General features: G+C 53.2%; 1 protein-coding gene across 1 annotated transcript in view; it reads right to left on the reverse strand.

Moving 5' to 3' along the window:
• The window catches only part of MYO7A (myosin VIIA), a 77825-nt gene that overhangs the window by 39146 nt on the left and 25104 nt on the right, over nucleotides 1-13575 (reverse strand). Inside the window, exons 14-17 of the mRNA XM_009186977.4 lie at nucleotides 10506-10612; nucleotides 3876-4013; nucleotides 1846-2004; nucleotides 1296-1388 (exon numbers count right to left, since the gene is read on the reverse strand). Of these exons, the coding sequence (XP_009185241.2) occupies nucleotides 1296-1388; nucleotides 1846-2004; nucleotides 3876-4013; nucleotides 10506-10612 (497 nt within the window). The remainder of the gene's footprint in view (nucleotides 1-1295; nucleotides 1389-1845; nucleotides 2005-3875; nucleotides 4014-10505; nucleotides 10613-13575) is intronic.

A 13575-nucleotide genomic window follows, 5' to 3' on the forward strand; every position in this document is an offset into this window, starting at 1 on the left:
ATAATCACAGACACACAGGGCCCTGACAGAGGAGATGCTCAGCTAAGGCATTCTGAATGAATGAATGAATGAATGAATGGATGAATGAGCATGTCTAGCCTCTCAAAACCATGGCCATATTGGAAGAACCTAGCAGTGTAAGTCAGGGGCTGATGGCGCTCCTCCGAGTTCCCTGGCATTAGATGCCATCGTGATTCCTGCCTTCCCCACTTTGTCCACACGGGGGCTTGGCATCAGACCCCCCCAGACTGGAAGCCCTGCTGCCTGCTTCCTAGCTGCCTGGCTTCAGGCAACTGACTTCTCTCTGAGCCTGTGAAACGGGTATAATATTTTCTTCTCCACAGGACTGTTTCAAGGATTAAATTAGCTCATGGATGAAAAGCCCCCACCCAGGGCCTGGCACATGGAATATGCTTTCTGGCTGACCACTGTGGGAGGCACAGGCAGGGAACATTCATCACATCTTGCTAATGAGGAAATGCAGGTGCAAGGAGAGAAAGGGCCTAGCCTGAAGCCCCTTGGCTGGAGAGGATTTAAAAGAGGCCACAGGCTCCCTCCAGTTCAGAGCTGGTTCCTGTCCCTCCTGCAGCTGTCCTGGAGTGTGCAGGCCCCACCCCCCACACCAGAGGAAGGAGCCCTGTCATCCGGGACAGCCAGAAATCTAGCACAGCGGAAATGTAAATGGGGAAGCCCAGCGCTGGGAGCTCGCACTGTCCCTGCTGTGGCTGCCCTGCCACTGCCAGCTCCCAGCCATTTCTCCAAGGCTGTGACTCCGTGACTCCCACAGGCCCTGCTTCCTGCTTCCCTCCCCAGTTGCCCAGGCAGCAATGGGAGCTGAGCTCCCTACAGAGTGACGGACAGGTGGAATGCTGCGGACCCCAGCATGGGATGGACCCTGCCAGGCAGGAAACCACAGGAAGGAACCTAAAGATACACTCAAGAGACCCCACACAGGCACACCCCAATTTACAGATGGGAAAATGAGGCTCAGAAAAGGCCCCAAGGCAAGCAGCACCCCCGCCTCCCTGCTGTGGGCCTGACAGCCAGCCCGCCCCTGGCATGTGCTTTGTAACCTGTGGTCAGTGCGCTGACCCTGCTCCCAGGTGGTAGATGATCTCAAACACCAACTTACCCTTCCCCACCAGAGAGACCAGATCCCACCTGCTCCTCCAGCCACACCACAGCCCGGCAGGAAGGATCTCAAAGCCCTAGCACTGCCTCCCTCTCCCGAGCACCCCAGCCCACATGATGGGAATTCACAGTGCCCCAGGGCAGCCCAGGGAAGCTGTGCTCACCTTCAGAAAGATCTTGGTTTTGCCTATCTGCCAGTCATCGTGGGTGCCCAGCACAGTCTCAGCCATGCGCTGGCACGTCCCGCGAAGGTCGCCCTGGAGTGGGGATGGGGGACACAAGGGAATGGGCAGTGTCTTCAGTGGGAAGGCCCCCGGAGTGTCCCTGAGGCTGGGAGGCAGGGCTCTTCTCCAGCTCTGCCCCTGACTCAAAGTGTGACCTCAGCTGGGTCCTGCCTTTTCTGAGCCCCAGTTTTCTCCTTAGCTCAGCTGGATGGTATGATTGCAAAACCCTTTCTCACAACTGACATCCAGGGCCCGCGTGGCAGCCCTGGTCTTGTTCCTTACACCACCATGTGTGAAGTCCTCACTAGGTGAACATGGCAACTGAAGCCCACTGATACATTCCAAGACCTGATCCCCAATTTTCCACGCTGTACCTGAGAGGTTGAGCAGATGTCAAGCCCCGCTCACAGTCCTGATAAGAAAATTGGGATCCTTGCCCAGCCAAAGCTGGGACCCTCCTCTCCTGCCCTCTGTGCACTCAGCCCTGTACCTGCTTGTAGGCTGGCTTCACACCCGGCAGCAGCACGCGGTACCGCTCCACGAACTCCACGAAGCTGTAGCGGATGGGGTAGCCAGCTCGGCGGATTCGGATGGTCTCCATCATCCCTGAGTACCGCAGCTGGCGCACACACAGGTGCCGGTCAAACAGCTGCCGGGCAGACAGACAAGGGCATCAGGGCCAAGGCTCCTGCTGGGAGGCAGCCCTGCTATGCACTTGACCAACCCAGACAAAGGCTCAGAAAGGCCAAGTCCACATGGCACGGGAGGAGCAAAGCTGGGACAGGCACCTGGATCTGCAGCTCAAATCCACAAAATAGCATAAAGTGAGGCCTGTCGTGGCGGAGTTGTGTGCTTTGGAAGCACACAGAAGACATAGATTAATTCCTCTTGGGACACCCAACAGGCGAGCTTCATGGAGGAGGCGTCTTTATCCCCCTAACGCTGACAGGAGGGAGAGTATTCCAAGGCTGGAGGGGGTAAGCATGTGCAAAGGTGTGGAAGCCTGAAAGCGCAGGACTTTGTTGGGAATCTTGGGGGAGCGAGAGAGGCTGGTCCAGGCCAAGTTATGGCTGTGCAGGTGAGGGGTGCTCTGCACAGCCCCAGGGAGGACCTTTCACACTGCAGCTATCGTACATCTGTGGTTATTCTGACAACGTTCTAGCTGCCTTAAGGAAGCAGCACATTTTTCAAAGGGCCCTGGGGTTTGGTTGGTGGAGGGGCTGGGGAGAAAGAGTACAAGGCAGGTGCTGGGCTGTGAGGCTGTGGGGCTCTGTGAGGGCCTCATCTATGGATGCTGGAAGCCAGGGAAGGTTTAGAGCAGGGAGAGACTGGGCCAGGTCTGCATTTGAGAACAATGTCACTGGGGTCCAGGGGAGGCAGGACAGGAGGCGAGGGAGGCAGGAGACCCTTGAGGAGGCCGTTGCCAAGGCCCAGTACACAAATGCTAAGGACTGGCCTGAGGGAAGGGTCCCACTTCAGAGCCAGAGAGACTGTGCCTGACTGCCCTGGTCTCAGTCCCCTACACCCCCTGCATTACAGGGAGAGCTCACTGGAGCCCTCTGCGAACCTCAGGCCCCTGCAGACCTGAGTCCTAAAGGGGTCAGGCCTCATCCACTTCGGCAAATGTTTTCCAGGCAGGAGGCAGCGGGAGGGGACAGTCTTGCAGCCTGTCAGCTTCCGGAGCCTGTTTCCTCTCTCTCCGGGCCACTTTCCCCGGCCTTCCTTCCCTGCGCAGATCCCGAGGCCCCAGCTTCCCCTGCGCCTCCCTGCAGGCCTCTGGGTAAACAACCCTCCCAGAGCCTGTGCTGGGGAAGGAGAGGGCTCGCAGCGAGGTGGCCCCAGCCTGAGCCCCTTAACCTCCCTGAGCCCCCAGTCCCGCATCTCTAACCTGGGACTGCCACAGTCTCTTTCTCACGGGCTGTTTGAGAAGGCTGAAGGAAGCTGTGGCCTGTCCATCCAGCCTATGCTGGGCACACAGAAAGGGCCCAACAAATGTTATTCAGAAAAGTCAAGAATGAGAATATCCCAACCAGCTGGAGGGATGGGGGAGGCTTCCAGGAGGAGGTGGTGGTTGAGCTGGGCCAAAGGAGAAGGGGACTTTCAAAGAAGCATCCCTAGCAAGAACCACAGCTGCCAATCACTGGGCACTTGCTGGGGCCGGGCATCTGCAAGCATTATTGCATGGAATAGTCTCAGGAGGTAGGGATGGTCAGTCCCATTTCCATGTATGAGGAAACTGAGGCGTAAGAGAAGAAACTGCCTTGTCTGCAGTCGCCCACTTGTAAGTGGTAGAAGCAGGATCTGAACCTGCCGCAAGCCCCCTGCAGAGTCTAGGCTCTTTCCAAGGCACCTGCTGCCTCCAGTAAATAGGGGGCCTTGTTTTGTAAGCTCCCAGGGTGCCCCCAATTCCCTAAAGGGACAAAGTCTCACATCCTTCACTCCCACCCTACCTTATTCTTGACAGAGCTCCTCCACATCACCCTAGCTGCCACCCGCCAACCCCAGGCCAGGGCTGCTCACCATGGGCTTCTTGAACTCATTGGGCTTGATGCATCGCACAAAGAAGGGCTGGCAGGCACCCAGCGTGCGCATCAGCAGCTCCAGCGACCGCTTGAACTGGCTGCTGAGTGTGGGCGAGCGCTTCCTGGTCTCGGCGCCCTGGGGGGACGGACGGCAGAGATGGGAGGGGCTGTGCCTGCCCCTATCCAGTGTCCCAGGAGCCGCCCAGTAGGAAGCGTGAGGGGAGGTCAGTGGGTCAGGGTTTGAGGGACAGGGCAGTATTCGAAATTTTCCTGCAAACTGCCTCTCCCCACCGTCTAAGCTGGAGCCTGGACCCCAGATACCCCTCCAGGAAGCCTCCCAGGACTTCCAAAGGTACCAGCTCTGGGCCAGGGGGAAGTGAACCCTACAGGAAGATCTCCGCACTGGGAGTCGGGAGCCTGCCCCTGCCCCTGCCCCTGCCCCTGGTGCACTGGATGACTCTGAGCAAGGGTCACCCTCTCTGAGTCTCATCCCCCCTTCCCTGAATAAAGGAGTAATCAGACTTGGTCACCTCAGGACCCTGAGGTCGTCTCTAGAGACAGGGGTTAGACAAACCTAGACTCAAGCCCTGGCCCACCACTTCCTAGCTGTGTGGCCTTAGGCAGGTCACTAAATGTTGCAGAACCTCAGTCTCCTAAGTGGAGGTGATGCCATCTATCCATCTGACCAGGCTGTGATGAGGGTCAGAGGTCAGGGCATATTTCAGTAAACAGCAACCTGGAAAGGTGGTGCCGCCTTCTGGGAACCTGTGGGCAAGTGTGAGGAGGAGGGGCGGGAGCTGCTGGTGACCTCTCCCCTCCCAGGCTTAGCTGGCAGCAGCAGGCTAGGGGCGGGGCAGGCCTGGCTAATCCTCCTAGGAAGGCACACAAGCAACTTCCCCCTCATCCCCGCACTGTGGCACCGACGCAGCCAGGGGTTCTGTGCTCCACCAGCCACTACCTGGGTGATCCTGGCAGCCAGTGAGCCCCATGCACCTCCCTGCCCTACTGGGGTCCCCTCTGAGAATACTGTGGAATGAGGTAAAGCCCTGAGCCACAAACAAACGGGAAGCCAAACGGCAGGACTGATGGGAACTGGACACAGAGCTCAGGTTCTCTTCCAAAGCATCTTGATGAGTGTCTTCCTGGCAATTTTCATTTGGTTGAGAATTTCTTATTTTATTTTATTTAACGTCATTTGGTTAATATTGTAAGATTTAATATCTTTAGAGTCACTATTTCATCTGATATCCTGTATCATCAAAACCCAGGGGTGCAGATGTAGATATGTAAGGTATTTGGGGGGACAAAGGTGTTATGCTCATACTCAATTTAGGTAATATGCCACCAGACTGTGATGAGGCCTTCTGAGAAAGAGCCAGTGCCTGCAATTCTGAAATCTGCAATGCTTTCCAATTGCGTTGTATTTGGAATATATTCTAGGATTTTGCCCAGAGAAGCTGCGGAGTATTTGCAATGTGGTAGGGTAGTGGTCAGATCTGTGGCTCCCGGGATTGTCCTCAACTTGATCCAGCAGCAGCACTGGGTGACCCCAGTCACTGGAGGGGAGCTATTCAAGTTGGGCTGTACCTAGCCTGCGTTAGGGCCCCTGACATGAGTACACACGTATGCATGCACACACACAACACACACACCCCTCAGCATGCACACACACACACACACAAGGAGCTCACGCATACCACCACGTGCACACACACGCACATGCACGCCCTTCTTTGGTCTTGGTCATCACAATAAAACTACTGCTTTCTGCCCGTCCTCCCAGCTGGGCTCGGAGCCCCATGAGGACAGGACGGGTCTGCCTCTATATTGCTGCGTGGCCAGGACCTACCTGACACAAGTAACAGTCAACACTTTGATCTACTGAAGTGCTGTTGAACTGGTTCCTAGTGACATCCATGGGTTCACAGAAACTGTCCACCTTCCCGTTGCTCCAGCCAAACATCTAACAACTGTCCACAGTGCCTCTTCTGTCACATTCAATATATTCACAAATCTTACAGGCTCTACTTTCAAAATATCTCAAGAACCTGACCCCTTACCACTTCCTTCACCGTCAGCCTGGTCCCAGCCACCAGCGTCGCTCTCAAATTCCTGCAGCAACCCCCCAACTAGTCTCTTTGCTTCCATCGCCCACACTCCAGGCCACCCTCCCCTGGAACTGGGGAGTTAGAGAAGAGGAAAGAGTGGCAGAGCCAAGAGCCACATGTGTCTCACCAGCACGGCCCCCCTACAGCACAGGCCCTTCAGACAGAGACTCTTCGGGGTGCTGGAGCTTCGAGTGCCTGGGACTCTTCCACTCTCAACACAGCAGCCCAAGTGAGGCTGCTAAAACAAAACCATGTCCTTTCCCCACCCAGAACCCTCCACTGGCAACTTGATTCACTCGCATGAAGGCACAGGTCCTTGTAGGGACCCACAGTGCCCCCAAAGGAGCTAGTTCCAGGGGCCTCTGGTCTTTACAACACCTGTTCCTACCCCTCCAGCCTCGTCGCCCTGCCTGGGATGCACCTGGGATGCAGGCATAGGCTTGCAAAGCACCTCAGGGCATCTGTGCTTGCTGTCCCCTCTCCCTGCAAAGCTCTTCCTCCGGAATGTGGCTGGGCACATTCTTCCTCACCTCCTGCTCAGCTTCTCAGGCAGGCCTTTCCTAACTCCCCATTGAAAATCACAGAGCCCCACGGCCTCATTCCTCCCTTCTTAATGTTTCCCTATGCCGCATCTCACCATCTGATACACTGTAGCTTTTACTTATTTATTGGCTTTCTATTTACTATTATTTTTGAGACAAGGTCTTACTCTGACGCCCAGGCTGGAGTACAGTGGCACGATCTTGGCTCACTGCAGCCTCGACCTCCCAGGCTCAAGCCTCCTGCCTCAGCCTCCTGAGTAGCTGGAACTACAAGTGTGTGCCGCTGTGCCTAGCTAATTTTATGTTTTTTGTAGAGACAGGATTTTGCCATTTCGCCGAGGCTGGTCTCGAACTCCTGAGCTCAAGCAATCTGCCCACCTCGGCCTACTAAAGTGCTGGAATTACAGCTGTGAGCCACTGCACCTGGCCTTGGCTTTCCAACTATCCCCTCTTCTGCTGGAACTTAAGTTCCATAAGGACAGAGACCTTTTCTGTTTTGTTCACTGCTATGTCCCCAAGACCCATGACAATGCCTGGCATATAGTAGGCACTCAATAAAGGTTTGTAGGTAGTCAATTGGGTTTCTGATTTGGTTTTATTTCATTGAGGGGAAAGGCTGCCCTTCCTGGTATTCGCTGTTTTCTGTGACAATCTGCAGATAGGGATGGGGTAAAGGTGGAAGTGAAAAGTCCAAAGCCTCCCCAGAAAGGACCTGAGAGGAAGACCCCAGAGCGTGATGTGAAAGGGGCTGGGAATTCTCAGGCAGGAGGCCACCTGCATAGAGTGAACAGGCGTCTCTTGGGCTTGGGGCCCCAGGACATATGACTGGGCTTTGGCATTAATCAGGGGGTAATCAATGTCCTGGAAGAGCTGCCTTCATCACAGCTGGACTTGGCCCTTGACCAGCAAGTGCTGCGGTGGGGCTGCCCAGGGCTGCCTGGCGAGGCAGATGTAGGAGTCAAAGGCTAAAAACTCAGGGCTCGGGGACCTGCCCATGATGGGAGTTCAGATCACTGCAAGAAGTGGCGTGGGCTTCCATCCTGATAGGAGCATTGCCACTAGTACACTGCCGTTGAATAAACAATTAACCAAGCTGATTTTCATCTTCCTTTAAAAAAGCCATTGTGTTTCTAGGAGTTACGAAGTATGTTTTCTTTCCTAAGATGCGACGTTTATGGAGCCAGCAAGGTAAATTTTTAAAAATTAAAATTATATTTAAAAAGGCAGGAACTTGGAAAACCTCACTTTAGCCCACTCTTGTATATGGCCTTAGACAAGTCTCTGAGGCAGGCCTGCGCTCGAATCCCTGGTGTGTCGCAAGGTGTGTGACCTCAGCGAGCACCTTGGTCTCTCTGGGCCCCAGTTTCTTTCTTTAAATGTTAGAGACAGGGTTGCCCTCTGTCACTCAGGTTGGAGTGCAGTGGCAAATCACAACTCACTGCAGCCTCCAACTCCTGGGCTCAAGGAATCGTCTTTTCTCAGCGCCCCCACCCAAGCGGCTGCGACTACAAGCGCTCACCACCATGTTCAGCTAATTTAAAATCGTTTTGTAGACACAGGGTCTCACTATGTTGCCCAGGCTGGTCTTGAACTCCTGGCCTTAAGCAATCCTCCTGCCTTCGCCTCCCAAAGTGCTGGGATCATAGGTGCGAGCCACGACACCCAGCCTGGGCCCCGGTTTCTTCACCTGTAAAGTGGGAGTTATAGTAATTACTCGCCAGGTTGCAGTGGGGAGTGAATGAGCTGATCAATATAAGTGCTCAGCTCGTAGCCTGGCTCAGAAGAGGTGCCCAGTAGATGTAACTGGTATCAGATTGGTCACTGTTGTATCCTAATTCTCTGCTCCTAAAACTTCCTCCGGAGTGGGCCATTTCCGGAGACTCTGGGATCCTGCACTTTGACCTCTCCAGGATTTCTCAGTAAATGGGTTCTAGTCCCAGAAGTAGGAAACTCAGAGCAGGAAATATCATGGAACATTCCCAGATGCCTCCAGGAGCTTTGAAAAGAGAGAGGAGAGAGAACAGGTAGGAGGGGAAGATGGGGTTTAACCAGAGTATGCCCAAGACCAGGAGGAATGGATGGGCCACTGAGTGGGGCCAGCAGGGCTATAGGAGAAGATGAAAGAGTGGGAGAGGCCAGAGCCACGCCTGTCTCAGCAGTGCGGCCACCTTACAGCACAGGGCCTTCGGGTGGGGACTCTCCTGGGTGCTAGAGCTTCCAGTGCCTGGGACTCCCCTCTCTCAGGTCGGCTCTGCATGCACCCCAGCAGTCGGCCAGCCTACAGTGTTGGTCTGTCGGGGTGAGTGGGGTCGGGAGGTTGTTCCAGGGCTGATCCATGGCCAGAGGGGAGAGGCCACCATCCAGACAAGCTCCTTGCTCCTGACATGCCCTGTCTACTGCCGGGGGTGTGTGGATTGTTTCAGAACTCTGCCAGGCAGGCAGGAAGGAAGAGGGACTCAGCACCAGGCCAAAGTGGAAGGATGTCAGTATTTGGCAGAGAGGAAATGAAGGTCTGAGGAGAGAAAAAGAGGCAAAGGGGTTGACACCACTATGCTGTTGCTAAGGGGTACCCAGCACCTTTGGGATCTAGAGCACCATGGGAGCCACAGCCTGAACCAGAGCTCAGGACACAGCAGGGCTGCTGTTTCAGGCCTAAGGAGGTCCAGGGAATGGTGTCTCCTAGTCCCAGCTCCCCGTCAGAATGCTGTGACCTGGAATGAGTCATATCCCCTCTCTCAGCCTCAGTCTCTCATCTGCAAAATGCAGAAAATGCCACCTGTCCCTCCTGCCTTGCAAGGTTATCTGAGCATCCGACCAAGGCATGGCTGTAGGCGCCCACTAGGGCCTAGTGGAAGGACCAGGGATTGATGCCTCCAAGGGGCCTTAGGAGACCTGTGTTCGAGTCCCTGCTCTGTCCCTGGTTCCCAGAGGACCCTAGGCAAGACTTGCCCCTTTTCTAGGACTCAGTTTCCTCCTTGAAGAAAGAAATGCCTACAGCACACACAACTCAAAAACCAAACACAAAAATCACTCCACAAACCACTCCACACAAAAACACACTCCAAAAAAAGGAGAAAAAGCCCAACCCTTTCCCCGAGCCTCAGCCCCGTGGGGGCTCGGGACCAAGCCCCACCAGGCCGCTGGGGTCTTTTACCTTCGCAGCAGCTGCTGAGTGGCGCAGAGTGCCCGATGAATAACCACAGAGAAACTACAACAGGAACCACGGTGCAGAGTGAGATGGGGAGAGGAGGGGCAAGGAGAATGTGGTGGGTCACAAAACCACTCAAAATCCACCACGGAGAGAGGGGGACCCTCAGGGAGAGGGCTGGGGTCCTGGAAGCTCTGTGATGTCTTGATGGTCCTGAGGGCAGGGGACCACCAGGCACCTGGACAGGCATGGAGGGGGCGGGGGCTGTCTTCCCCGTGAGGCCTTCCATGCACCCTCCAGGTAACCATAGGACAGGAGGAAAATATGAAATAAAAACGCATGCAACCCTGCAGGAGAAAATCTATTAGACCCTCACCCTAGGGCCTAAGGAAAGGCGGAGGGGGCAGTTCTCCCACTGTCTGATGGGATCTGCAGACATGACTTCTTTGCCAGCTTCTCTGAGTATCCACACCCACCCCACATCCTTCAGGCTGGACGTGCTCTTTCTGCCTGTGCTCCCTTTAGCAGCTGGGTTCCAGGGGGTGGACCCCCACAGTAAACCGAGCCCTGACCAGTTCTGCTCTGTGACCTCTCAGGTGACTCTTCTCTGGGCCTTGCACCCCAGCCACATCTCCAAATTAGTACAATAAGAGGACCAGATGGGAACAGCTTTGAGGCTCCTCCAGGCCCCTCCTGGAGCCACAGCAAAGCTCCATACCCATTATGTGGCCAGGGGGGTTCAGATGAAGCTATTGGACAAGGGCAGGCCTCAGACCCAGGCCTGGCCTGTGGGGGCCCTTCCCGAACAACGGAAACCACGCCCGGCTTACCATGGCGACGTCGGCCTGGAATATCTGCTTGATGAACTTGTTCCTGGAGGAGTGGACCAGTTGGATAATGTCCCCATGCAGGGTGTCTCGGTTCTTCTCCAGGAAGCCTGCGAGCAGCAAACAACAGTCACATCTCACCAGCTCTGGGAGGCCCTCCCCAAACCCACAACATCTGAGCCAGAAGGAACCTCAAAATCCACTAGTTCCACCATATCCGTTTCATGGTGGGGGACCCTGAGGCCTAGAGGGGACAGAGACTTGCCCAAGATCACAGAGAAAGGGTCCATCTCCCCAACAATACAGCTCTCCTCTTCCAGACCTGTTCAAGAAGGGCAGGGGGTCTCAGTCTCCAGGAGAAAGCAGGCCTCCTTCCTGACCAATCACCCCAAAGCCACCATGAGTCTTTTGAACTAAGACATCAAAAGGCCTTGTTAAGTAAGTGTGTGACCTGGGAGAGAATGTGTGTTGATCTGGTACAAGCTAATATTAAAGGAATTCATTAAAACCACCTTGTGATTGGACAGTGTGTTATGTTTCACGAGGACCCCTCACAGATCCTTCTATGTGGGACAGGTAGGGATTACCTCCTCTGCCCCCAAAGGGAGAAAACCAATGTTCAGAGAAGCTAAGTGAGTTGTCTAACATCACCCAGTAAGCCATGGGCAGAGTTAAGACTTGAACCCAGGATGCCGGTGCAAAGGAGATTCTCTGCACCCAGGACCCAGGACCCAGGACCCCCAGGACCCCCAGGACCCCCAGGAGCCTAGGGAGATTCTCCCGCACCACACAGACCCCAGAGAAGGCTGCCACTCACAGGGACCAAGGAGTCGGCAACTGGTTAATGGGGAGGGGGTTGGTACGGTGGGGCAAGAGACAGGGTGTCCAGGGACTGCAGATGACTGAGGGGGAGTGCCACTGCACAGAGTAGGACAAAGGCTGCCCATGAATGGCAGACTGCACAGAGAACCAGTGCTAGGCTGCCCGCCTGGCACCTGGGGAGGGGGGAGTTGCAGGGGGCACACAGGAATGGAGGGTGGGCCTTGCAGTGGGATGTAATTGGGTTCTCATTAAAGCTCTGACAGACTCACTATGTGATCCTAGAAAGACCCCCATTCTGGGACTCCAGGTTCCTTAACTGTTGGGTGGGAAGGATACTGCCCACAAGCTTGCTTCTCTTCAGAACACCTAATACCGCCCACTTCATAAATCCACATCATAAATAAGATGCTGTATTGAATAGGTTCTTTGTGAACTAGAAAATGCTGGTAGAATTCTTTCCAGTCATTTAGTCTCGTTTAACAACCTTAGGCAAGCCATTTCCCTTTCTGGGCTTCAGTTTCCAATTCTATTAAGGTAGATGACCCTTATGTTCCCTCCAGACATAGCATTCTATGGTTTCATAACTCAGCATAGAGATTACTCAATTATCACTTCTGTATCCTCAGCAACATCATGAAGCCTGGTACATAATAGATGCTAAGAGCATACTGGTTGAACTGAACGGAAAAATACAATCCTCTATTACTCCAAATGAAAGACCAATTTGTTTGCACGACAGTCCTTCAAACTTAATGTCTGCTTCCTTCTTCCAACAATAAGATTGAATCTCACAGTCCAGTATTTTGAGGGAGCCTGAGCCGCCATCAGATTCTACCACTGCACCCTGGCTCACTGATACACTGCTGACTTCTGGACCAGTTCAGCAAGGGAGTAAGAAACGGATGGGTTACAGCATGTTTGAATGTCTTTGGCCTTTTTTTAAAAAAAATTAATTTTTAATTTTTTGTGGTACATAGTAGGTATAGATATTTATGGGTTAATTGGCCTTTGACTATGGGTAAGATCCCTTGAGGCTGTATGGCAGGGCTCAGGGTAGACACAGCCCATAACTGATGCCAATTTGAGGTTGGCCCTTTATACCAGGGTGGGTGGGAAGGGATTGGCAAGGGAAGTCTGCAGTCTTTTGACAAACCCTGTAAGAATTCCAAGTGAGATAAGCCCATGTTCTGACCACTCTTCTTAACTTCCAGCTTTAACATGAACCCAGTTGCATGTCCTCAGGGGAAAAGAAGATGCATGGTCTTCAAAGCTCATGCTTGGTCTTGTTGCCGAGAGTCTTAGCGGGTAACTGGGCCGGTTCTAGGCCTGACTTTGAGCCTAATGGGCTATGTTGTATCAGGTAAGGACAGTCAAGCCCCCACCTTGTTCTGAGCCTCAGTTTCCCTAAATGTACAAACAAGCATTGAGCCCATTCAAAAGAATTGAAAGCAGGGACTTGAATACATATTTGCACACTAGTGTTCAGAGCAGCACTGTTCACAAAAGTCAAAAGGTAGAAACAACCCCAAATGTCCATTTGCAGATAAATGGATAAGCAAAATGTTTATCCACACAATGAAATACTATTCAGCCATGAAAATGAGGGCAATTGATACATGCTACAACATGGTTGAAAATTAACGACATTATGCTAAATGAAACAAGCCAGACACAAAAGGACAGTCATGCCTTCACCGCATAATGACATTTCAGCCAACTATGGATACAATAGTGGTGCCTAAGATGGTAATGATGTATTTTTACTGTACCTTTTCTATGTTTAAATGCACAAATACTTACCATTCTGTCAAAACTGCCTACAGTATTTAGTACAAGAACATGCTGTACAGGTCTGTAGCCTGAGGGCAATAGGCCATACCAGATAGTCTGGCTGTGTAGTAGGCTGGACCATCTAGGTGTGTAACTACACTCTACGATGATTGACAATGACCAAATTGCCTAACGACACATTCTCATAAATGACATTAAATGATGTACAGCCATATCATATGATTCCACTTATATGAGGTACCTAGAATAGTCAAACTCACAGACAGAAGTAGAACACAGGTTACAGGGGACTAGAGGTTGGGAAAGGAGGTATCGCTCCATGCATGCAGAGGCTCTGTTTGAGGCGGCGAGAAAGCCCTGGAATTAGCAGTACCGGATGTGCAGCACTGTGAAGTACTTAATGCCACTGAATCCAACACTTGGCCATTTTAGTCAAGTGTGTGTGTGTGTGTGTGTATAT

Source organism: Papio anubis, chromosome 12, assembly GCF_008728515.1.
Source record: "Papio anubis isolate 15944 chromosome 12, Panubis1.0, whole genome shotgun sequence".
In the NCBI taxonomy this organism is placed as follows: Eukaryota; Metazoa; Chordata; class Mammalia; order Primates; family Cercopithecidae; genus Papio; species Papio anubis.